Raw genomic sequence first — 26,455 nt, forward strand, 5'->3', positions numbered from 1 at the left:
CAAATATCCACTAGCGAGCGGCTTCCATAGATGTGTGTGGTTTTCAGCCTTTGCCAAGTCGCGGCCTAAAACTTGGCAATTACTTGAATTGCGCGTGCGCAAAATTGGTTACAGGCCATTGAACTTTGAGGTCAAATACCATCGCGACGAGAAACGCTTTGCCGTCTGCTGTTGTACTTTTGCCAGGTTAAAAAAGGTTTTCAGGAGCTGACCATTTCCCATTCTTAGCATGACGTAATATCAGAACTGTTCTGAGCAACCGAATATGTTTATATATTTGAGCAAAAAGGTAAGAGCTGTAAATTAGAGATCTGAAGTCTTAAATGAGAATGACTCAAACTGAAAGTCTCCTGCTGTCCAGCCTAGCCTATCTATTTTTACGCATTTGATTTGTCTGGGTGCCGCCTCTTGTCGTGTACACGGGTGTATGATCAGACGTACAAAAACGACTGACTCCAAGACCATGCAGACCAAAGACTGACCAACCAATACTTTGATAGTCAAAAATTCCCCTCTTAGTCCTAGACTAGTCCCAGTGTAAGCCAAATCTTACTCATCTGGCATGTGTGGATCTCGAGAACTTGTAATCCAAGACTGTGGTTATAAATATAGCAACATGATAAGACTTAAATTACGATCCTTTACATGAAATTAAAAAGAACACACCGGATAACTGAACACATTGGTTGTTATCTGGTTTGCTGATCTCTTCAGGCACAAGCAACCTGCCTAAATGCATAGGCCTAGACCTCTACTAAATTTCTTTGGCCTCTGCATATATTTTATCATTTTTGTGGTTTTCTTCTTCATGTTCTTGTCGCCCATTCATTAAATCTGACACTGGATGCCATAGGCTATCAACAAAATTACTGCAAAAACCATTTGCACGCACCATTGAGCAAAGTAGGCATGTCATCTGCCCTTACTTGACCTGCATGTCTGCTGAATATTAATCTGTTTTATGACATGATGCCTCAATAGACCTAAAACATGATGACATAATGCAATGTTTACCGCAGTGCATTGTGGTTGAAAACTGAAAGTGGGATAGAAATCAAAGATGGCTGACACAATCGTCAGTCATGCGTGCCTTCGCGCGACTTTAGACGGAATAAAATTGCTGTGTCCTGGAAGCTTGAAAAATGCAGCTTTGGCGTTCGCCGTGTGCTTGATACATAACAGTGGCACACAAGATGTAACACAAAAAATTTTGGAAAGTATAGGCCTTCTCAATCTCAGGATCTTTTGGACAATTTTCCATGTGCGTGATGTTCTAGCAATGGCGTGCCTACTGTCGTCCCCACCTTTCACCCACAATGCACCACAGTAAACATTGCATTACATCATTATGTTTTAGGTCTATTTAACCTCACCTTGTTCAGATGTTCAAGCTACATGTACATGTGGGTCCATACTTGTTTCACACTGTGTTGCATTGTACTGACACCAAATCATCAAGCTATAGATTTGGGATGAAGAAAAAGAAAATTTGGAGAATCACCTCCATGACTGTCAGTTTCTGTCTTGGACAAAAATTATGGATGTCAATGAGTAATTATCGGCCAGTCGACTGATTGAATGATTGAATTGATTTGGTATTGCCTCAGCAAAAATACAGTGACAGAAATAATAAAATACAAAAATACTATGAACGAGAATTGCACAGTGTATACAAAATCAGGTAATACCAGGGATAGCCCGTCAGGCAATACCAGGGATGGATAGCCCATCAGGTAATACCAGGGATAGTCCCTCAGGTAGTACCAGGGATAGCCCATCAGCTAATACCAGGGATAGCCCATCAGGTAATACCAGGGATAGCTCATCAGGTACATGTAATACCAGGGATAGCCCATCAGGTAATACCAGGGATAGCCCATCAGGTAATACCAGGGATAGCCCAACAGGTAATACCAGGAATAGCCCATCAGGTAATAGCAGGGATAGCCCATCAGGTAATATCAGGGATAGCCCATCAGGTAATACTAGGGATAGCCCATCAGGTAATAGCAGGGATAGCCCATCAGGTAATACTAGGGATAGCCCATCAGGTAATACCAGGGATAGCCCATCAGGTAATACCAGGGATAGCCCATCAGGTAATACCAGGGATAGCCCATCAGGTAATACCAGGGATAGCCCATCAGGTAATACCAGGGATAGCCCATCAGGTAATACCAGGGATAGCTCATCAGGTAATACCAGGGATAGCCCATCAGGTAATACCAGGGATAGCCCATCAGGTAATACCAGGGATAGCCCATGAAAGTTTTGCAACTTATTTCTAATGGGTTCCCTATTATTGCACTAAAATAGATAAAAAAAAATTGAGGTAAAACAAACAAAAATGAACCAACAACAAAGACAACCAAAATATGACAACAGTGACTGCAACAGCGACAGCGAAAACAACAAAAATGACGACACAGGAAACGAAGCAACAACAACAAATACAAATAACAAATCCAGAAGACCCCAAATTTCCACCAAAGAACCGCAACACCAAATTTTACAAAAAAAGAAAAAAAAGAGAGAAAACATTACAGACAGACAGGAAGCCCAAACCCAGACAGGCAGACAGACAAACCTAAACCAACGGACAGGCAAGCAAACAAACAAACAACAAAAACAAAAAGAGTTGCATCACAGACAAACAGAAAACCCGACAACCCAACATCCCTACAAATAGTATCAAGCGGTATCAGTCAGTCAGTATCAGGACTTGAAGCTCATTCATCCCACATTGACCAATGAGTAAACTCATGTTTATTTTCCGTCCTAATGCCTAAAGGCTATGATATAGCCTTTAGGATGGAAAATAAACATGAGCTATACATGTAGTTATTTGTTCTAATACAGTTAGATTTTGAGCTTGAATTTGTTTGTTCTTCCAAACTGCTGAAAATTAATTCATTTTGAAATTGTTTAAGGCATCAGTGTCTGACTAATGCAGATAGGCATGTACCGATTCTTAGAATATATTTTGAAGTGAAGAAAATATTAAATTGATTTTTGACTAGTTCACTTTTACTTTCCCCTTAGGTTCATGCATAAAATGTGTGTCTTTTGGTCACCCAATCCCACATGGACTTTGTGCAGTGAGAATGTCAACAAGATTTCTTAAATTGATCATTGATTGAATTCATACTTATAAGACGGAATTCAGACCTACATTGTAGGCTTGGCCTAGTGCTATCTTGGTTTTTTCCCCTGAAATAAATCCTCTAGAGCCACAGGTCACAGAGAGAAAAGTTTAGCGTGCAGTTTGTTCAACAGTTCATATAAACAACAAATGGTGTTTCTTCAGACGTCTGGCCTATATTTAGCAATGAGACCCATGTGGTAAGATGGTTTCTTCAGTGAATGTATACAGTGAAACAGGTCAACGATGTTTCCTGCGAGTTCAACAGTCGGCTTCTTCAGGGACACATGTTTCATCAAGCCATAACCAGGCTTAAAAGCTACGGTTTGTAAGGTCTGTTTGTAACCGAATATTTCAAATGGAATAATTGACGATTGTTTTATCTCCCATCATTTAGATCGCCATTCCCAACAACACCAAGCTGCGGTGTGTGTCATGGAACCAGGAACAGGGCTTCATCGCCTGCGGTGGGGAAGACGGCTTGCTAAAAGTTCTCAAGCTAGAGATACAGACAAGTAAGTGGGGGCAGGGAAAGGCTGATGTATGTTTTAGCTTTTATTGGAATAAGTAAACTGAAATCCTTGTTTTGATGTCTCCTTCTGTTTGGCTGCTCGATGAAAATGGACACTGTGTGGGTGAAAATGTAGAGAGTTCTCACTGATGTTGTTGTTCGTGATTCTTTTTAAGGTTCTCAACTCCAAACGGCCCTAATAACTTGCTGTGTCATTCATGCAGTTGGGGGCACGTATTGCCTCAAGCCAAGCCACAAGGTATTCTAGAAAATGGAGATAAAAGCATTCCTGGTTCACTGTTCACATCCTGCTCCCCGTGACTTGTCCCGTGAAACCATGTGTGGCAGGGCCTGTGGAAGGCCTCTTCACCTTTTAGAAAGATTATGCTCTGATCAAAATAATTTTTGATTTCTGTATTTTAGGTCACTGTGATAGGAGCAGTTTTCAGCAGTCAAAAAATCACCTGTTTTTTTTTTTGCTTGGATATTTTACTTTTCTCTATTATACAGGTAAAGATGCCAAAATTCGAGGGCTTGCAGCACCCAGCAACCTGTCAATGAACCAAACGCTGGAAGGCCATGGAGGTAAGAAGAATGACCGGTCATTGTAGCAATCGGGATCTCTACACTCAGGTTAAAGACTCCATGCGATGAATTTCTATGAGGCACAGTTTTTGTGGAACTTGATACCCTGCTCTTGTTGGAGATCCCTTTAGGGCCAAGTGTATTGGGAAGTCCATTTCAACCCTTCCCTGCGTATGTGTTTTTTTATTTCCACTAACTCTTCATATGGGGATTGTGGTGATGCCGGTCTTATAATCTCGTTATTATTAATTTTTGAGCATAGATTTTCGTCTAAATGGTTTTAATTTCTTACATGGATGCCCTCTGCACCCTCAAACCATTAACCAGTAACAGATAAGCATTTAAAATTGTCCTTGCTTTTTTGCATGACTGAGGGCGCTGTTGCTAAGATGTCATCCCGGGAAAACCCACAGTTCAGTTTATACTGTAGGTTTTTCTGTTCCAGTTATGAACCCAAATGTCTCTCATTGAAGTCATATCTGAAAGCTCGCTGGCTTGTTACCATGTCCTTACACATGTGAATCACCAACGAAAAGGACATTTAGGATAGCAAAATATGTTCCAGCAGTTTGGCTTTTTTGTCAACAAATTTATACAACATTTAGGTTTTCTCCCTGGAATGAAATCACAGTTTTTCTGTTGATTATTGACATCGACATTAGCGAAACAGAAAAATAAGCTTAATTTTGACTGGTGGGTTTTAAGATTTCTTTGTAACAAAAGTATGTAATGTTTCCAATCACTGTCGATTTGTTAATTTTTTGAGTGGAGCCTTTTTAGACCAAAAAGATGGGCATTTTGAAAGGCTGTAGTGAAAAATTGCATTACACAGAACCTTTAAATTTGGAGAACCGTCCCTTGGTGTAATCATTGGACTGATATTTTCTTCATCCTCGTCGCATAAGAGTAAGTTACTGGTCTTTCATTTCACCACTACTGGGGACAGTGTCCTGAAAGTGACAGAAAAGGAGAAACATTTGTTCATTTCAGACAACAGTTCCTTGGCAGTAAATGCATTATCATCCAAAATGTCAAAAGATGCAGGCCGTGTCCAAGTTAACATGCTTGAGACTAGAAATTACATGTGTGTTACTCTCAAAATTGCTGTTAGCATCGATAGCCGTTTCTCATAGAATTGTGTATTATTGACGGCCACAGTCAGGTGATTTAGACATGGTCCTACTGTGCATGTGGCCATTCTTGTAACAGCAATAGTTAACGTGTCTGATATGTATAGCTCTATATGACAGTAGCCCCTAAGGCTGCAGTATCATGTGCAGCATATATGAATATTTGGTGTATCCTTATTATATTCCAATTATACAATCAGGTGCCGTGCAGGTCACAACTTGGAACTCCCAGTACCAAAAGCTGACCACCAGTGACCAGTATGGCCTCATCATTGTATGGATGCTGTATAAAGGTCAGGTAGTCAAAAATATAATCATCACCTGTGTTCAAGGGCTTTGAGCTCTTTCTATTTTTAGTTTTTGCCTATTCTGCTTGGTGTATCTGCATAACGTCTGCCCATTTGTGCACATTCAAATGAAAAGTTGATAATGGGTAGTCTGCCTCACAAGTGTGCAAAACTACATGCAGGATGTGTTGCTGTCCTTTACTGGCAGGCGACACAGTGCCAGGAACAGTTTACACAGAGTGGATGTGATAATTGACGGAAACCAGTCTATTTTTCTCCCAACTGTCATCACCATCATCATTCGGCTGCTGCGGAGCAGTTGACCACAATCTTCTTCCACACATGTTGATCCTGTGCTAGGTTTACTAGGTCTGCTGGCCCAAGCACCGTACATGTTTCTGTTGCTCCTACCAAACGCTGTGTGTGTGATAAGTCTGTTGACCGTGGGCGTTCTGACATTCTGCTTTATTTAGGTTCTTGGTATGAGGAGATGATCAACAACAGAAACAAGTCTGTAGTACGGAGCATGGCATGGACACCAGACGGCCAGAAGATATGCATCGTCTATGAAGATGGTCAGTGTAATTCAACCAACAAACCTCAAGCAACCAGATACTAAATGTCTCAATTTACTAGATACTAAATTGTTTGAATGAAGTTACAATGCAGCAAAAGAATATTGGTAATATTATTACTCACTACTTTATTTTGAAGAAGGAAGTTAATTTTAAACCTGAAAAAATTTATTTTGTATGATTGATATGTTTGTGTTACTTATTCACGAGTATTATAGATGCAAATTAATGACTGTTTAGTGTTGCATTCTTTGATTAAACAAAATTACATTCACCAAAATGATATCAAATTCAGTTTTGTAAACAGCTAAATGCACCAATCAGGTTTCATTGCAAACTCAAAGAGTAAACACTGACTCTGTAAACAATGTTCTCCGAATCCACAAAGGCATTAAATAAGTGACATTTTCTTTACACTCAGGCGCCGTGATCGTGGGGTCTGTGGATGGCAATCGAATCTGGGGCAAAGACATCAAAGGCATGCAGCTGACCAACGTGGAATGGTCGTGGGACGGCAAACTGCTGCTGTTTGGCATGAGCAATGGGGAGATTCACATCTACGACAGCCAGGGAAACGTCTGTGTGAGTACATGTACATCAGAATTGAGGGTAGGGGCGGGGCTCAACAGAAACAGTATTGGGGGAGGGCCAGGACAGTTTTAAAGAGCAATTCAGAGGTTCATCAGGGAACTGTGAGAGAGGTGGAAAGTTGGGGTTGGGCTTTGCTGGAACACGGGGTGGGTTCTTTTAGGGCCATTTCAGAGTGGGAATGTGGGTAAAGTTGAAGTGGCAACCATTTGTACACCAATGGTCGATTTTACCCGGTACCCAAGATGTATTTTATGCACATGTTACCAGGGAAAATCAATTAGTGGTCCACAAATTGTCGTCACCCAAACATGGAAGTGTTCATGTGACAGAGAGGTAGAGTACCGGGGGGGGGGAGATTTGATGAAACAGAGGATGAGTCTAGGGCAGTTTAGAATATGTGTTCAGAGCTGCATTAAAGGGGACTGTGTGTTAGTATACCGTACCTCATAACATTGTGAAGGGTGGTGATGGACTAAGACGAAGTGTGGATGGTGTTAGGGCAGAGATAATTGATGCCAGTGTCAGTCACTCAGGTTTAACCCTCCTTTGGTTTGACAGCACAAATATGCACGAGTGCCCACAGTCACTCTCTTGCATGTGTTTTCTGTTTTCTATATGGAACACAAACATGCACAGGTTCAGTGTGTGCACAGTAGGTTGCCAGCACAAAATGACCCAGGGTCTTTTGTGCAGTCCTCTTCACTTTATTTGGTTTACTGCACAATTGTGCACATGAAACAGTGAAGCACAGTTGTTGGGCAGCACAAAAGTGCAATCTGATATTCCTGTGAGAGAGAGTTGGTGCCCTGCACAACACGACACAGCTGTGCTTCTTTGAGGTGTTTACTGAGTGATCCAAAGAGTGACTTCAGCATAGCAGGGTTAATGGAGAAGTGGCTGAGCAGAACATTGAGCTTCGTAGGTTACCATAAAGAAATTGACCAGCCAACAAGCTTTCTAGCATGTGTGTTGGCACATAAAGTTTATATGAGCAGTGTTTTGCAGGATATGTAGCTCCGTGAAACATTCATCGGGGGATCTCAGAGTGTCACAAACAGTGAAGTTACAGTAAGAAATGTCAGACAAATCTCATGCACGTGATTCTGTTTAGGGTGGCATCCCAAACGTAGCCACGGTATCTTGGCATTTTTTGCAAGTCAAAAGTTTAAGTTTTGACTGAAAATAATACCATGAATGCACGCTGGGGGCAACTTTGTTGTGAAACATCACCTCTTACAAGTGCATAAAAATCCACGCAATTTGTCAATAAATTCACCTACTGTAGTTGTTTTGAAGTGTGACACCATTTACCAACTCATTATTCTCCAGAACAAGCTGGTGACTTACTGTTTGGCCAACGTGACCGGTGCGGTAAAGATCGCGGGCATCGACTGGTACAACGGAAAGTACGGCTACGTGGAACCCAGCTGTCCCACACTGGCGATATGCTTCGACAACGGGCGAGCACAGATCATGAAGCACGAGAACGACGAGAGTAAGTCATTCCAGGAAGATTCCACATTTACACCCTCAACCGCCATGAAGTTTGCCAAACTGCAGAATTAAGAAAAATCCTTTCAAAGTTGTTGTTTCACTCTGACCTCAGCAAAGTTGCATTAATTTCTTATTTTCATGTTAGATGATTTGCTTCTCACAAACATACATATTCATATGCTCTGTATACTCAGTGTTGTCTTGTGACAAAATTCACCAGCGTACTCACTTAGGTTTCGAATCAACCATCCCCTGCTTACGAGCATAGATGTCTTCCCACTTGACCACTGAGCTGGCTGAGGTCGGCTGGCTAGTTCCAATCCGATGTATTGGGCCAAACAATTTATAAGATGCCATTTTCGCTTCTGAGAGAATTTGCCCAAGTGACTTTGCTGTCAGTATATCTGAACTAAGCGAATACTCAGCGAGGCAAAGAGGAATTCTTTCTAATTTTATGGATTGTTACTGTAATTTTTCAGACCCTGTGTTGATAGACACTGGTATGACCGTGGTACAGATACAATGGAACCATACCGGCTCGGCGCTCGCTGTCGCCGGTTCCCAGAAGTCAGCCCAGCAGGACAAAGACATCAACGTGGTGCAGTTCTACACACCCTTTGGGGAGGTAAACGACAGTGGCCTTGGACTGAGATGTGTTGTCACATTAAGGAAACACTGTGTTGAAACTATGCCAATGGGACTTGCAGTCACTTGCCTCGTAGGTACTCATAGTCAAAGCCATGGGTTTCATACACAGTCTGACATTTCATCCTACTAGTATGGTCTCCCTTCCCTTTTCCACATCATCAGCACCTGCGTACCCTGAAGGTGCCAGGCAAGCAGCTGACCTCAGTCTCCTGGGAGGGCGGTGGCCTCCGCATCGCCTTGGCCGTGGACTCCTTCATCTACTTTGCCAACATCCGGCCGGACTACAAGTGGGGCTACTGCGCCAACACAGTGGTGTACTCCTTCTCCAAGCCGGAGCGGACCGAGCAATGCGTGGTATTCTGGGAGACGGTCAGTGGGGAGGTAGGCGCTCAGCAGCAGGGAACAATATTGTTAAGACCAAAACTCAATGCTGGCATGCCTGCCGCTGTGATTTTCTTGGTTACACCAGGGGTGTTCATCTATAGGGGTGCGTTTAGTAGTGCAATGCAAATGCAGGTATTGGCCATGCAGGTATTGGATGACGCCCATATCATAGAGGTAAAGGGCATACAAGTTGGCTGATGGCAGATTTCTTACTCTGTTGATAACTGTTGCCACATTTGTTTACATTTCTTCATATGTATGGTAGGCTGTGATTCAGTAAACAGTGTGGGACCTCCGGTGTCAGTGCTCCCTTCACTGCAGATTTAGTGTGCTATAGAGCACGGTACAGGTTCCCTTGAGTCCAGTGCCCAGTTTTTGTATGGGACAGAAACTCGGGCACTCAATCCCAGTGTATATTTTGAAGCATGTATAGTTGACAAATTAAGAACCATTGTAGCCTGTTATTGTGTCAATTCCGAACGGAATGTCACCAGTGACAGCAATAATTCCTCCTGTAACAGTAAGAAATCACTCAAAGGTGGGAAGAAAATCAATATTTCCTGAAAAAATTCAAAACTGGTCCTCAGGAGCATAAAGAATGGAAGCTGTATCAAGCAAGTTCAGTACTAAAAAACTGATGGATGAGTATCAAGATGGACAAGTTTGCTGTTAGGGATAAACACTTTTTAGCCAGGCACCCTATATGACTGAGGCCGGCAACTGTCAAAGTCCAACCATAGAGTAGTTAAACTTAAAAAGATTTGGAAAAAGCAGAGAGAAATTAAGTACATGATAATTGCACACTCACAGAGCGACGATAAAGCAAAACTTGTTTCTTGGTAACATCGAGGCCAAGATGAAGTAAGTTCATTTCATTTGTTTTGGGTTTTCAAAAATCTGTGTTGTGTAAAATCTCCTCTTTCCTCTCTTTCGGCCAGCGTCATATCAAGTACGTCCGCAACCTGATATCGGTCACAGCATACGGCGATCACTGTGTCTTGGCGACAAGGGCAGACGAAAGTATGGGACAGGTCAGTCTGACGAGTTTTCTGTGGATCGTATCATTTATTGTATCATCAGCTGAGATCATATTCTCTGGCAATGAACATTCACCCTGTGCATTGAAATTGCAACCAATCAGGTGCCACCGTTTTTCACGTAACCAAACAGGGTGAGCATAGAATCAGCATTTTGTCCATTTTGTTTTCCCATTTTTGTTGAAATGTTACTGAGTTCACTGTTTTAAGTGACGAAGTATCTCCAAAACAAAATGTTTCAGCAGATACCTGATCAACTACCCTCGTAAAAGTATGTCAAAATCAAATGACTATGCACTTCTTTACTGGACTCCTTTTGTCTTTGCGCACATACTGTCAACTTGCTCGCGGTCAGCAGTGCTCGTTGCATCCTGGTCTGGTCCAAGACCAGCAAGGAATGAAAACACCGACGTGAATTCGTGACGCCACTGCGAAAAGCCGTGATGCAAATTCGCCACAAGTTGAACTCTTTCCAGCCCTGGCAGTATTTGCCATGAGGTGTTTACATATGCTTACATGGTGAGCCTCTGTTGAAGCATTGGCTAAACATTTAAACGTAATGGGAAAGTTGTTCTAAACATTCATCAAATTAAACATAGATTCCCACCTATAACTGCCATTCAGCAATTGCCACTGTCCACAAAGTGATAAATTAGTACGACTTGCAGCAACGTATTGAATTAATTTCATTATTTCCATCCACATTTCACCCAAATTTAACCTGCTTCCCTTTGCACATATGAACAAATGCTTCAATATCCTGCTTGCCCCGTGCTTTTCTTCTCATTTCTACACCCTCCTTAATTCCCTGCCGTCTTTTTCTTTGCGGATCCCTCCTTAAAGGAAGTCGGAGAACCTCAGCAGGTATTCTTGTGTCTTTCACAACCACTAGGTTAACACTGCCAGTTTTTCACAAGATTGATTGTGTTTTCTTGCCAGGTTTTGTTCACATTTTTGTGTATTTTGATAACTTTGTTTTCATTTTGCACAAGTTTTACATCTATAAACTGAAGGTTCAGAAATTTACATGGCAAGTTTCACGAAATGCCTAGAGTTCATTAGCTCTACATGTTTTTGGAAGTTGTATTTCTCATATGTTTTTGGAAAGGATGAATGTTCATCAGTTGGAAAATGCATGAGCTGATTTGCAACACTTGTTTTAATTGAATTCTACAAAAATATGCTCGTTATATTTTACTGTTTTGGCCATCTTTGCTGTGATATCTTATTTTGATATCTCAAAGACAGTTTTTTTTAAAACTGCCGCCATTGTTACATGAAAAAGAAACTTTTTCTTCAGCACTTTAACTGTCTAATTTCAAAACTTTCCAAAGTTCTTCATGAAGCTCTTGTAGTTTCTCTGTTTTGAGGTCTTCGTTATCTTTGCATGAATTTCACACCACTGTTTGATGCCCTGCTGTGATACAGGTTTTTTTTCAGGGTAATAAAAGGTGAAAAATTCATCAGAATATTCAAATATGCTGATGTAGTTTACCCCCACTTCTTACCTAATTGACCCTTCACCCCCAGTGAGTGACCTTTGTTTGAGTGTTCACTGTATGCCACCCTTTTTTGCACACGTAGTGGAATAATGGTTTTCTTAAGGTGTCCCTTTTCCTTGTAGAAGTCCAAACATAGTTAAATCTGACTACAAGAGACCCAGAAAGGCTTCAGCAAATTTTGATAACAAACAGAATACAGGAGGCAATTGAATCGTTCTCACTGTTATCAAGTATGCGTCATTTGTTACATGCTCTGGACCAGTGAAAGCTGACTAAATCATGATGTTCTGCTAAATGTGGATAAGCCAGAAATTCTTTCCATAAAGGAGATGTGGGTTAGGATTTTCGTTCTTCTTGTGCATTTTAGCACATCATTTCAGATCGACTGAGTCAACATTTAATTGGATATTTGTTGTGAGTTGTGTTTTCTCCAGGTTCCTATGCAAAGTTCCTTAGAATTAGAAATATTGCACATTGTTTCAAATCCCAACAAATACAACATCAAACGTAGCTTAAATAATAGTACGCTGTATTTTCCCAACCAGGTGCACAATACCTTATTCATTTTACAACTTGATAGGTTCAAATACCCAATCAACAGGTAGAGCAAGTCCCCTCTATGTAACATTTGGTAGACGCTCTAGCTTGCATGAGCACCGTAGAAAACTGTTTTTAATGCCTTTCCTGTACATGTTCTTAAACCTGCAAAGAGTTTTAGTAAAAGGTACATTTATGTAATGCCAGAAGGGTAAAGACCACCAAATGAGTTAAATATGAGCACAGTAGGGACATTAAATGAGTAAAATATGAGCACAGTAGGGACATTAAATGAGTAAAATATGAGCACAGTAGGGACATTAAATGAGTAAAATATGAGCACAGTAGGGACATTAAATGAGTAAAATATGAGCACAGTAGGGACATTGCCACTGTCATTGGACCATTCTTTTGTTTGCTAACATCACTACAATTTTTAAAGTGGCCATGTCTTTCTGTGTACAATAATGTGTGATTCATTTCAAACGGTTGCACCATCCACCATGCAGTTCCAGACATTCCCAGTTAGAATATTTTTTTTGTTTTTCAGCAAGCTTCATTTCCTCTTTGTAAACTCTCACCTTATCTCCATCCGATCTGGGTGCTCATGATGAAACTTCCGACCAAAAATATGAATAAAGTCCTAAAATTGGTGACCTTTTTCTCTGCTTCATCCAGTACGTGCTGGTGCTGTGCAACTCAATTGGAACACCACTGGAGTCGAAGTACATTGATATTGGTGAGCTGGATCAGTAGGAATTTTTCAGAGGTTATTGAATATGGGACATTTTGATTCAAGGTATACCTTATACAGTGCTTCAATGTAGAAAGAAGCATTGGTCATTTTTATGCATTTTTTGTTAGAGTATTCTGCAAAATCTTCAAGATGATTGCTTCATTGCTGCCGGTAGCCTGACCAAGCTTTGTCACTCCATGAATACTGTATATTTCAAGAGTGTTTTTTGGTCTAATAACCCTGATTCAAGCTTCCGTGCCTAGTCTTGAATTACACTGAACCAATTGCATGTACACATTAGAACAAGGCAGGCTTTACACGCTTACTACATGCCTCTCTGACCAGTGAGATGTTTGCAACTTGCACCCCAAAATGGAAATCCTCAGGTTAAGTATGCAGGCAAAGTGCATCTCCAAGACTCACATCAATTTACCCAAACACAAATCTTTGGAAATGAGCTTTGATCTGTTATCCTCAAAAGGACAGCATGACAGACTGGAAAGCTTAGCAGGAATTTTAGGGCCGCTGCTTTCTTTAAACCAAGAATGATTGCTAATTTTGGTCATTTAGTTTTAAGATACGTGGGAATGTACATATACATGTAGTAGACTAAATGGCAAATCGAAATACAGACTGAGAACAGTGAGAAGTTTAACAAGTGCAAATTTTGTAGGGTTAAGCTTTTGCAGTTTAGACACTCCTTGTTTTGGGTTCCTGGTTCCAGTCTTGTGTCACTTCTTTCTCCTGATTGTGTACTCACTCTCAGAGCCCATCTACATCGCTGTGACACGCACCCACGTCATCGCAGCCTCCAAGGAGGCCTTCTACGTCTGGCAGTTCAAGACGGCCAAGAAGCTGACCGCCATGGAGGTCAACCAGGCCGTGGGCCGCAAGAAAGACAGCCGGGAGAGGGTCTACCATGTCGACGACACGCCCTCGGGAGCGGGCGACTCCGTGCTGGACTTCAGCAAGGCCTTTGCGGTGAGTTCAGGCCGTGCCCGAAAAAGCTCCGGCTGTGGCTATGTCGCACGTACCCCTGTGGAAGCCACGGGCTAGCGGCTGTGGCTACTTCCCACAGGTGTGTGTGTTACTCCAAGCCGTAGTAAGCTGATTCGAATGCGGCCTTCATTCGTAAATATCTCAGGCAGTTTTCCTCGTGGTCAAGAGCCCATCATAGGATTGGTTATGAACCAACGGTAAGAGCATTAATTAGTTTTAAACATTTTTCTGGTTTCATCAGTTATTTTGACTCCCGTTCTTTTAAAGGCTTGGCGTTCATTTTATGCTTCATCCATATACTTGTGAAATAAAGTGGTATAACAAAAACTTAACTTCCTCGGGAAATTTAAGAAAGATTCGGTTTCTGAAAACCAAAAATGCACTGAGTAAACAATATAGTGCTTTGTTTCATTTTGTGAAAACAAAAATTACATCAACCTGTATATTGTCCAAGCAAGTCACACATGTGTCAGTTCGTGAGGTCAGTGAACATATTTATTTGCTCTCTCTGGAGAACCCTCACAGTTATTTGATATGTTGACATTTTCATGTCGTTTGATAGTGAATGCAAGTCTTAAGAAGAGCCCTGAATTTGCAGAACCATGAATGTTACAAGCAAATTTAACAGCACGGAATAAACAGCATGAAAAATCACTACTTGAGGTGTTTGTTTGGTTTGTCTTACAGCCGACCAATGATGCGATTTGCTGCGTGTGCGCGTCAGACAAGTTACTCATTGTGGGCCGGGAGTCAGGAACACTCAACCGTTACTCACTCCCCCACCTGGCCCTCACCAACAAGCACACAGTCAACTGCCGCCCTCATGCACTCTCACTCAACTGCAACTCGGCGTGAGTATCACACACATGTTTTATGTCTGTGAAACAATTAACTAGCCTAATTAACAATCGTTTTTCTCGAAAAAGAAAAAAAACACAAGAATTTAGGTTCAAAAACTGCAATTTAATCCCATAAACCACAGAGAACACAGCTCCTACTTCTCATGAGTGTTGGTCTGGAGCATAGAAAAATACGGTTCAGTCTTGTATTAGCAGTCACCAAATCCAGCACCAAGTCCTCCCCCAAATGTCGATCTTGACTTGGGGTCATTTCCCTCTGGAGTTGAGTCAGGTCCCCGCAAATTGTGACCCATTGAAGTTGGACTTGAATCCTTGACTCGGGACATTACAATTCCACCTTACACCCCTGTCTTTAAACACCCCCCCAGCCGCCTAGCCGTTATCGATATCACCGGTATCCTGACCTTCTTTGACCTGGAAGCCAAGTGGGTGAACGGGGAAGGCCAAGAGGTGCAAGGCCAACAGCTGGAGTTTGAGCGCAAGGACGTCTGGGACATGAAGTGGGCCGAGGACAACACCGAGCTCTTTGCCATGATGGAGAAGACCCGTATGTACATCTTCCGCAACCTGGATCCAGAGGTGGGTGGTAGAGACTCGGCCCCCTGAACACTGCTGTGGGCCTAGGTGGGGATGAAACGTTTAATCATCTAAACAGGGCACACCAAGGATTATGATAATGGGGGTGCAACATGTCGTGGCTTGGGATCCCTGAAGGTGATCCTCAGACAAGGCGATCTGGAAGTATACTTCCCAAGAAAATAAAAAAATAAAAGGCATTAAATTATTCTGCAATCTGGGACATTTTAAATGCCCAAAGAGACAAATCCTAGACAATTTTAGTGCTTGTTTTGTTAGGGGAACAATGGAGGATTAACAGATTGAAGTGGATAAGATTAATTCTGGGAACACAATCAAACATGGCTTCCCTGTGAAGAAGGTCTGTTGCATGGAAAGCCGGAGCTTTAGACATGTGATCTATCATGAACATTGAAAGAGTATTTCTCCACCGATTTCACATGTAAAATTTGAATGTTCTTTGTCAATAAACGCTCTGCGTGGTAGTCATCTTGCAGGACAGCTCTTTTTCTCAGTGTGGAACAAAAGAACTGGCCTGCAAGATGGCAGCCAAGCAATCCCTCTATTGCAGCAGGTTAATTAGCGAACTATTTTGACTGGTCTGATTTGTCACCACTTGTTTCCCTCTGGCCAACAGGAACCCATCATGAGCTCTGGCTACATCTGTCACTTTGAGGACCTCCAGATCAAGTCGGTGCTCCTGGATGAAATCCTGAAAGACCCTGAGCATCCCAGCAAGGATAACATGCTGGACATGGAAATTAAGGTATCTAGGACTGTCTGGGATGGTCTAAAACATTGCTTCTATGACTTGTTACACTTTGAGGACATGAATAACCAGATTACTAAGTGAAAGGAAGAAATATGCAAAAGTAACATGTTGCTCTTGGAAGTTATGCCTGTGCTCATATTTGTTACCGTGTTTGTGAGTAACAGTTCACAACTGTGACAATCTTTGTTGCACTGTGTCTGTCATCCATTACTGTATATCTCAATCCGTATAGGCTTCTGTTAAGCTGTTACTCTCTATAAACGAGTGTCCTTTATTTTTGTACAAAGACTGTGACTGTCAATTTCAGTCTTTCTTTCTTGGTTTCTTTGTATGAAGATCTGAGCTTATTTCAGTTTCATAACCTGCATCTTTCTTATCTGTGTCTGCCATGCAGTCTCTGCGTGATTCCCGAGACCTGCTCGAGAAGGTTGGAATTGAAGACGCAGCCCAGTTCATCGAGGACAACCCCCACCCCAGACTTTGGTGAGTCGCTAGTCTGGGTTCCAAGACCTTCCGCGACACGAACCGCATGCACACACCGATAGAGGGCGCTATCACCACACGATTCGTTATCGCAGGAAGGTCTTGGATATTTTGTTTTCATTTCTTATGTTTTTCATTGTTTTTCCCTCGACTTTCCGAGGGAGCCAATCAACAGCTTTGTTTGAGCCTTATATTGAGTCATCCATATAATAAGTTTATGACATCTCTCAACCGAGAATTGAAAACAAAAGTGGCATCCTGATCTCGAGGTCCAAAACTTTCTGCAGAAAATGCCATCTTTAGGTGGTTGTAACGCCTTTAAGATACGCCAACAGATTATTTGTATAACAACTTTCCATATTCAGCTATCCGTTGATCATCTGCTCTATAAATTTCCAGGTTTGGGGAAAACTAGATCAAATTCACAGTGCTAAAGTGAGCAGGGACATCGTACATCCTGATCGTACGGTGGCGTGACATTGCAAAAATTGAAATTAGCTAAATTTCTTGTTATATGCGCTTATGGCAACTTTTTGGCTATAGAAGGATATTTGGTGAGTGCTTAGCTGTGAACATCCGTAAAAACGCATCACTGTGATGTTGGTCTGTGTTTAAATAAGAAAACATAGTTTTTGAACCTGACGCATGTTGAAAGTCATTTGCACAACTTCCGCATATCATAAGTCACATGATATGAATAATGCATGTTGTACCTTTATTACCAAATCTGGTGCCGCCCAAGACCTTACATAGACCTTACATGCTTTTGGAAGGGAAATGAAATAGACCCATAAACTTGCCTTTCTCTCATTATTTAAAAAAAAAAGAGAAGATTTTGGATTCAATTTTGTCGCCATGGTTCCCGTTGCCCGCTTCCCTGATCCATCCTTGAAGCCGACTCTTATATCTACTTTTGATCATCACCTCTGGCGCTTGCAGGCGTCTTCTCGCTGAGGCCTCCCTGGAGAATCTAGATCTGAAGATGGCCGAGCAGGCCTTTGTGCGCTGCAAGGATTACCAGGGCATCGAGTTTGTCAAGAGGCTGGGTAACCTCCAGAGTGAGGTGATGCGAAGCGCTGAGGTGGCCGCCTACTTCAAGAGGTTTGAGGAGGCCGAGAGGATGTACATGGACATGGATCGAAGGTAGGGATTTCTGCCATCTCTGTCTGAAATCGTTGCTGTCAAGTCTCAAATTTGGCTCATATACTGCAATCTAGTGAAAATACCTTTTTTCCCAATGCTACAAGTGAGTGACTTTCACGTTTTCCTTGAAGCTAAATTTGCTGTGTTTTTCTGTTCTTTTTTGTCAGTTTCTTCCCTCAGTTTTTTCCTCTCATTTCAACTGTACATACAAAGGAAATGCACATTAGTTATGGAATACAAGTAAAAGAGGTCTTTTCATACCCTCTCCTGGAGAACAGAAGTAATTTAAAGGTCAAAAAAATTGGAAATTGTATACCAACCGACGGATTTTTCTGACTGTTGGAATGCACTTGAAGACTCCTGTGGTCACCACATTCTCATTGTCTCAATCCAACAGGACAAATGACTTTGTTGCCGCCACTTTTTATGTATAAGTTAGTTGAAGCCAAAGGAAAAAAAACTTGATATTTTGCTTCCTTTGTTTGGAATTAAAAGAAATGTTGAAGTGAAATGAAGTAAGACAGGAATATTGTGTTCTAGACACAGTTATGATGGTACAGATGGTGCTAAGAGGCAACAGATTTGACATAAAATTTCCCACAACATTTTTCCATCAGCCAGCAGAAACAAACTTGGCTGTTGGCCGCAATTGTTACACTTGGTTTTTCTGATTGCCAGGGACCTTGCCGTCAGCCTGCGGCTCAAGCTGGGCGACTGGTTCCGCGTGGTGCAGCTCCTGAAGGCGGGCAGCGGAGGAGGGGACGACACCCAGCTCCAGCAGGCCTGGAATGCCATCGGCGACTACTACGCCGACCGGCAGAAGTGGAGCAACGCCGTCACCTACTACGTGCAGGGCAACAACCAGGAGAGGTTGGCCGAGTGTTACTACCTGCTGGAGGACTTTGTTGGGCTGCAGAAGTTGGCTGACTCGCTGCCGGAAAACCACCGACTCCTCCCTGTATGTATCAACTCTCCTGATTTCCTAGAGCAGTGTGCGTGAAAAAACCAGGTGTGGGTTTAACTTTAGGAGTTGTAGCCAGGTCCTTCACAAGTCTTTTCGCAGGTCCAATCATAACACGGTCATCAGTGACAAAGGAATACATTTGTCACAGTCTTGTGATATCCTCAGTATACAGCAGTGGGAATTGGGCAGCTAACTTCCAGTGCCACTGCCAGGTGCAGCTATATTAAATTACTATTGTGCCAACCCCACATTCAGCATTACTCTGAAGCTGTTTTTTACGCAGGTGTTTTGAGTTCAGTGATAGAACATAATGAAATTTGACAGCAATAAGTTAAAACAATGTACTCTAAATTTAGCATGTCATGTTTAAGCATTTCCATTAACATTCCGTGCAGTACAAATGCTCAGGTTTGGATTTCATGGTTTCATTTTTTGGGGGGGTATACAAGTACACTTCATATTTTAGCTCCATAGTTCCAGAGCCAGACTCCAGACTGTCTTCTCTTCCCCCTTGACCTTTGACCCCCTTCAGGATATAGCCGCCATGTTTGTGACAGTAGGCATGTGTCAGGAGGCTGTAGCAGCCTACCTCAAGTGCCACCAGGTCAAGAAGGCGGTGGACTGCTGCGTGGAGCTGAACCAGTGGGACCAGGCCGTGGAGCTGGCCAAGACCCACAGTATCAAGGAGATTGACAGCCTGCTGGCCCGCTACGCCGCTCACCTCCTGGAGAAGGACAAGAAGCTCCAGGCTATTGAGCTCTACCGCAAGGCCAACCACTTCATCGAGGCAGCCAAGCTGATGTTCAGTGTGAGTCATCCGTAAACTAGTCACAGGTGTTTGGAAACTGGGTATCCAAGCATGCCTCAAATTAAAAGGGGGGGGGATAAAGTTGCTGAGATTTATTCATGTAAATGCATATGCATGTTTATGTAAATTGGTAGGACAAAACAGGGTATTCAACAATTAAAAATAGCTTGTGTCCAAACGACACCAAGATATCTCCTTCGACAACACCTTGGTACGTAAACACTCCCATTATGGTTACCCAGGCATGCAGGTTCTGGGGTATTCAAGTGTTGAGACAGGCCTTGAACACCTAGAAAGGTGCTCAAATTTGGTAATTATATGCTAGGGTTTTTCCAGTACTTCAGTTTAAGCTTACACCCAAATTTATTTGGAAAAGTTCTGTAACATTTAGTGCAAAGTCTCAAATTTAAACAACATGACAGCCTTGTGCTGCTGTCCTTGCATTTACTGAGCACTTTTCACTCAGCATTGTCTGAGCAAAGTAGCGACAGTTGTTTTGTGAAATGTACCATTTTGCAAGAATTGTTAAAGTCTAGTTCTCGTGACAATGGCGTCCAAACATGCACGTAGCATCGGGGGAAGAGCTTCTGCTATGAAATTTTGGAAACTGTACGAGAAAACATTTCTCTGGCTTGTCTTATGGTTAAATTAATACTCTGTCCATTTTTGTCGCTAACAAGCAGATTGCTGAAGATAACGCTAAGAAGAAAGTCAAGCCACTTCGAACCAAGAAGTTGTACGTCCTTGGAGCCTTGCTGGTATGTTGAAATATAATTAACTCAACAAATGAAGAGTTCTTTTCCCTTGGATGCAAAGCTCATAGTTAAGAATTATTCAGCAAGCCAGAAAATCAAAAATCAGAAAAACCCCTCTTCCTTTGAGACATTGAAAATTATGTTCTTAACTTGTCTTGCAATGTAAAATCAAGGCCATTGCTACAAAAAGCGATAACCGTGACATAATATTTAAGACCTCCAACCCTCCGACTCTCCCCATGCAGGTCTGAAATATCCAGTGTCAAGGTTGAGTTATGAGTCCTTTGATTGAGTCTTTGAGCTGGGTTCGGAGGGTGTGCATAACGATTAAGCAGTGGGTTCACTTTGGAATATTTTTCCTTCATTTTGCAAAGCCGTCTCTGTTTTTTCTATTTTAGACTTTTGTGGTACCGTGCAGAAAGGTGAAATCTATGTACTCAACTTCACAGACCAAGGGTGCACTTTACGCCCCAAAATCTCCATCATTTGACTGTATAATGCAGCCATTTCAGATATTTTTTGTCTCCTCTTTTCAAAATGGAGTTTATTGTTGTCTTCCTAAATTCTGTGAAGTGATCAGTGAAGTGAAGATCCATAACAGGTTATCATTCTCACTGGTATAATTTATTTCATAGATTGAGAGCTACCATGAACAGATGAAGCTGTCCTCCAGACTGAAAGCAAAATCGAAGAAGAAAGCTGAGGTTTGTTGTGAAGCCGTTGTAATATTTTACAAGTTCACTATAGTCTGTGCAAAACAAGATGGATGTTGTATATTACTAAATTAATTCGAATAACGAGAGCAAGAAGAAGTTTCTATTTTGACATCCTCAATGTTTCTTCTAACAATTAGGTATATTCTGGGTTGTTAACTTGGTCAGATCTTATCTATAGATTATTTCTACGACATAAGTATTACCTTGGGCTAGTCTTGAACCTATTCTGTGTGACATTTTATTCGATGGAATTTCAGGCAATTCATGGTGAAAGATAGCAATAAATGGAAAGGTTTCCGGTAGCACCATCCGTAGGAATATATCTCTTATGAGTATATGTGGTTCTGAAAAGAACCGGGAGAATATTCAACGTTTCGGACTGCGTGCTCAGTCTTTCGTCAAGAGATGACGACACAGTCCCCTGACGACGAAACGTTGAATATACTCCCGGTTCTTTTCAGAACCACACATGCTCAAAAGAGATATATTCCTTCGCATGGTGCTACCGCAAACCTTTCCACTTATGACATTTTGTTCATTTCATAAAAACAATGTGTATCATAACTGTGATATACAAGGGCGGATATTGCAATGATTACAATTGGAAAAAAAAATTGTCAAATCATATCCCCCAAAAGAAACGTGTGACACGTGTAAACACGACACATTTCAGATGTGTCATTCCAAAGTTTGGTTAAATGTGTTGAATTATATGTCACTAGCATTGGATGCAGAGACTTAGTGCCGTTTCCACATAGTAATTCTGCGCACAGCAATCTCAGCCGAGTCCCCTTTAAGAGCCCATAATCACCCTCCCATTCCTTATTGTAGGCTGCCTCAGCCCTAGCCGGTCTGCTGGAGGAAGAAGCTATGGCTAGCTCTGACACCAAGGTCATTGACAGTGCCTGGCGAGGTGCAGAGGCTTACCACTTCTTCTTACTGGCTCAGAGGCAGCTCTATCAAGGTAAGGCCCTGCACTGTCTGAAAATGTCCGGTTCGCACTTCAGGCAAACACGAAAGCAAAGCAAATTTTGCGTTACAAAACATTTGCAGCAAAATTCAGTTGTGTTGAAATGTAGCGTTTCAACTTTAGTGCTCCAATTTCACGTTCTTGTTTGAGCTCAAACACCACCCTTTAAACTGTCCTTTAGGCTGAGTCAGTTTGAATAATACTAGAGTATTCCAAAGTCGATCAAATATTCAAATAAAACTACCCGCGACCAACGCATCTCTTTGTCAATATTCACCGTTACTTATGATTGGTCTTGTGACTGGACTCGTGACTGATTGGACGTGTGATGGACTCAACCACAGCACTGGCAAATACTCGGACCACGCGGTCTAGTTTCTCAGGCTGAATTGTCGTACTACATTGATTTGATATGCTTGTTGGGCTTAAAAAAGAACCAACTACAACTTCGACCACAGAATGTCAGTGAGACCCGTCTTTTATCTCCTCTGCTGGTATCTTTTCCAGGCTATGTTGATGCCAGCATGAAGACTGCCCTCCATCTGCGAGAGTACGACGACATCCTAGACCCCGTGGACATCTACTCTCTCCTGGGCCTAGCGGCCTGTGCCAACAGAGCCTTTGGGACCTGCTCCAAGGCATTCATCAAGCTGGAATCCACCGATGCCCTCAACGCTGCCCAGCAGGAGCAGTACGAAGCCCTGGCACTGGAGATATTTACCAAGTAAGTCGGGAGTTAACTAGTAAAGGCCAGGGGACATGTATAAGGCCTTGAGATTCTCTACAACGGCTTCATGGAATCATGTTGCAGTATGTGCAACACTGGTGGCATTTTTTGTACAAGGTGTGAATGTTGTCAAAACAAGACATTTCTGGGCAGAGCTTGAAAATGGTGATGTGGCCCCCCAAGAATTCGGGGTGAGGAGATGTCTATTTCAAGTTCCGTATTTACAAATCCGTGATTTATAGAGGCATAGCTAAGACATACATCTGTCTTAGCTCTCTTGATGAGGGGTCACTCAAATTCACTAATTCTCTAATGTCGTTCTTCCATGAAGAAAACCCGACCCACAAAACAGCAAACCTTTGGAATACCTAAACCTGCCACCTGAACAGTGGAGTAATTCATACAGTGTAATTCTTGATTTCTGTTTCATCGTCAGACATGCCCCCAAAGATTCACGGACCAACAAGTTAGAATGTCCCAACTGTGAGGCAATGCTCCCAGACTGGTGAGTAATCAGAGATCTATGTGATATTTTGTATGTAGTCAATGAGTGCTGTCACTGAGTTAGGGTACGTCTGCATTTTGCCTGGATTCAAGGGAGCGAGCTATCAGGAGTCAACCTCTCCGTACCTGTGCAGTGAACTAGTGTTGTTAGAATGCAAGGGCGTTATTTTCAACCCAGTTCTGAAGTGTAATTGTTCAAGTTTTGCTACATGCATTTTGGTGCACTTTCATTAAAGAACTGTGCAAGATTCACGTAACCATAGCTCTTTGTAAGAGAGCGCATACCTTATTAACTGTTGACAGAAGAGTCTTGGGGGTGATTGGTGGATTTTTCTTCATTCCCCAAGTCTTCCCTCCTCCAAATTGACATCATTATTCATACTTTCAATAGTAATATCTGTCATTCTGTGGTTACTTCCATTGTGCTCAATTATTACCAGGACTCATTCTCAGTCTTAAATACATCGTCCATTTTTTGTCTTTTCAGTTTTACCTTCCTACTTTACAAATATGTAATGTTGACTTCCTCATTCATAAAATTCCAGCGTTATAAACAAGTTGTTTTCCCTGCCAGTCAAGTCCAAACTCATTTTTCTCACTTTCAAAAGTCAAGTTGCAAGTCATTTTCTTAACTCCATTTAACAAATCTCTGCTCCAAAGCTTGTGGTTTCACACCTCGCACATTAACAGACTCTCCGTTTGTGTTCCCAGGTCGTCTGCGTGTCCCCAGTGCGACACCAAGTTCCCGACGTGCATTGTGACAGGCCGTCCCATCATGGACAACCTCTTCTGGATGTGCGACACCTGCAAGCACCGAGCTTACGAGGGCGAGATTCGGACGGCCAGCACCTGCCCTCTTTGTCACTCGCAGATCTAGACACTCGGATGACCGCTCATTCCTTTCCCAATCGTGGCCAGAACTCATGGCATGAGTCATCAATTGCCAGAGGTAGTTCATGGTCAGCTGATCATTGGCAGGCCATTTCAATCATTGATTGGGTGGTCAGTACACTGATCTAGTAGTACGCTCTACAAGCGATTCATAATACAGTGGTCCACCATGCATTTTCTTCAAAGAAGTCACTTTTTATTTTCACTGTCGATTTGTATACCCAGCATCACATGGGACGGAGGGGTACCCCCCTTACCTGTCCAATCCCTAAACACACTCATACAAGTGTGTATTTGCCTGCAACTGGGGACCCCCTATTGTTCCTCTTTTGTTTGTACTTTAACTTTTTTTGAAGACCACTCATATGTTTTGTACACAGTTGTCAATCGGGGACCCTCTGTCAATCGGGGACCTTATTGTCCTCTATTGTTCAGGGTCCCCGATTGAATGCAGAAACAAACTCACTGTGACTGTTGTTACCTAACCCATTCCCCCTAGATGTCTGTAAGGAATTCCTGAGATTCCGATCAAACAATGACCAACACAAAGATGGGGAGGGGTGCCCTTTGTCCCATATCTTGCTTTATATGTGGATTTGATCATAGAGAGCTTGGGATAAGATTGACAGTTCCCAGTTTAAGGATGTGTCCAACATAAGATAGTTAAATAGTCCACAAATATTTGATATAGACTTAAATATTTGACAACTGGAGTGTAATAACAAACACTGCTACTCACATTCTAGAACTCTAAAACATCCAACCTTGCTTCATTATGTTTAGGAATTCTGAAGTGATGCAAAATGACATTACTTTTGCTCACATCTGAACATTTTTCAAACTCGGAATTTCAATTAGCCATCATACTCATCTTGACACACTCATTGCTCTCATTATGCCTTGAACGTTGAGGTGTTACCTTCCACTTGAAGATTGGTCCTATGTATGGAAACCACCAGAAACTCTTAATCTGTGAAGCCTTTTTACTTGAATTAGCCAAAGTTACGTTAGCTTTTTTTTTCAGCTCCAGAGACTTATTTATGATATTTTGATGGATGAACCCTCCAAAGTTGAAGCTGTACCATTCTTCAGGGGAACGCGAAAGCAAAGTGGATTTATGTTACAAAACAGTTGCACTGAAATTTACTTGAGCTGAAACCTGTTCAACTTTGGGAATAAGCTACATGAATATTTAATCTGACGTCACAAGTACACATTTTATGCACTTTCATGCCAAGTGTGAACTTGCCTTCAGAATTCCTTTTGCAACGTTTAGTCCATTTTAGTAGCGAACCATACTGCTCGATGCAAGGAATATCAGTAATAGATTGTATTACGATAACTGTCTATCTTCTGCTGTTTGTTTGGAACACAGATGCATCCAGAAACCTTGTGGACTAATAGGGTTATCTCTCATTAGAGAGTTGCTGGGACGAAGTGATTCACATTGTTAGAACCAGAACCTTATTCTAAAAGGACTAAAAAATTAAAGAAAGCCACAAGATTTCAAGAGATGCAGACTCGTTGTTCAACCAAAAACATTTAAAACCAGTAGCGATCGACTTTAGAAATAATATTGTCTTGAAATGACTTTAAAAGTAGAAATGTTCTTGGAAGCCAAGTGTCAACTTGTAGGAGGGTCTGTATGTCAAAGTTAGTGGAGAACATGGATTCGAAGGTTGGCCATAACTTTAGGCTGCGTTGGTTGAGCTAAATGAAGAGCAATGCAGATGTTACGATGAAACCTGTTGAACGTTGCGTCGTGAAATTCGCGTGAAGTATGCGATGTTGCGCTCCATGCAAATGCTAGTGCAAGGTAAAGTTGATCTCACGAAAGATTGACAGTCGAGTGCTTGCCGCGAGGTCACACAGGCTCAACGTCTGGTGTCTCGTATTCACATATCACCAAGTCCGAACTAGTCTTTAAACTGTACAGTTACGTTTGCCTGGGTGTGTAAATATTTATGAAGTTATTTTTGTGCTGTGACATAGCAAGTGTTAGTAGTCAACTGTTCGCGTTTCATGCTTAATTGTTTGATCAAATTAATGATGTAAATCTATTACGTGAATACAGAAATGTATATTGTAATAAATAGTAATTACATATATATTTATGCATTCGACTAAG

General features: G+C 41.9%; 1 protein-coding gene across 2 annotated transcripts; it reads left to right on the forward strand.

The window, feature by feature from the left end:
* Positions 1 to 108: 108 nt before the first annotated feature.
* wdr35 (WD repeat domain 35) lies at positions 109 to 26,441 on the forward strand. Of its 2 annotated transcripts, XM_087132547.1 has the most exons (26): positions 109 to 289; positions 3,540 to 3,657; positions 4,164 to 4,238; positions 5,569 to 5,661; positions 6,129 to 6,230; positions 6,652 to 6,812; positions 8,151 to 8,316; positions 8,795 to 8,940; positions 9,126 to 9,344; positions 10,286 to 10,378; positions 11,228 to 11,248; positions 13,102 to 13,162; positions 13,926 to 14,140; positions 14,846 to 15,009; positions 15,387 to 15,597; positions 16,232 to 16,360; positions 16,761 to 16,849; positions 17,789 to 17,992; positions 18,671 to 18,950; positions 19,489 to 19,764; positions 20,448 to 20,522; positions 21,155 to 21,223; positions 22,067 to 22,199; positions 22,713 to 22,929; positions 23,369 to 23,437; positions 24,148 to 26,441. In XM_087132547.1, the coding sequence occupies exons 1-26, from the start codon at positions 266 to 268 to the stop codon at positions 24,311 to 24,313; spliced, it is 3,576 nt and encodes a 1,191-aa protein (XP_086988673.1). In that variant the 5' UTR covers positions 109 to 265; the 3' UTR covers positions 24,314 to 26,441. The 2 variants fall into 2 exon arrangements, with proteins under 2 accessions (XP_086988673.1, XP_022083410.2); XM_022227718.2 differs by lacking the exon at positions 11,228 to 11,248.
* Positions 26,442 to 26,455: the final 14 nt, after the last annotated feature.

Source organism: Acanthaster planci, linkage group LG02, assembly GCF_054643075.1.
Source record: "Acanthaster planci isolate LZ-2023a linkage group LG02, COTS_SCS, whole genome shotgun sequence".
NCBI classification, from domain to species: domain Eukaryota; kingdom Metazoa; phylum Echinodermata; class Asteroidea; order Valvatida; family Acanthasteridae; genus Acanthaster; species Acanthaster planci.

What these genes read in the sequence shown, in the direction of transcription:
- wdr35 (XM_087132547.1), top strand. Translation starts at nt 266, where the DNA reads ATGTTTATATATTTGAGCAAAAAG. An exon ending in TTATATATTTGAGCAAAAAG is followed by an intron (nt 290 to 3,539) that starts GTAAGAGCTGTA and finishes CCCATCATTTAG; the next exon opens with ATCGCCATTCCCAACAACAC. An exon ending in GTCGAAGTACATTGATATTG is followed by an intron (nt 13,163 to 13,925) that starts GTGAGCTGGATC and finishes ACTCACTCTCAG; the next exon opens with AGCCCATCTACATCGCTGTG.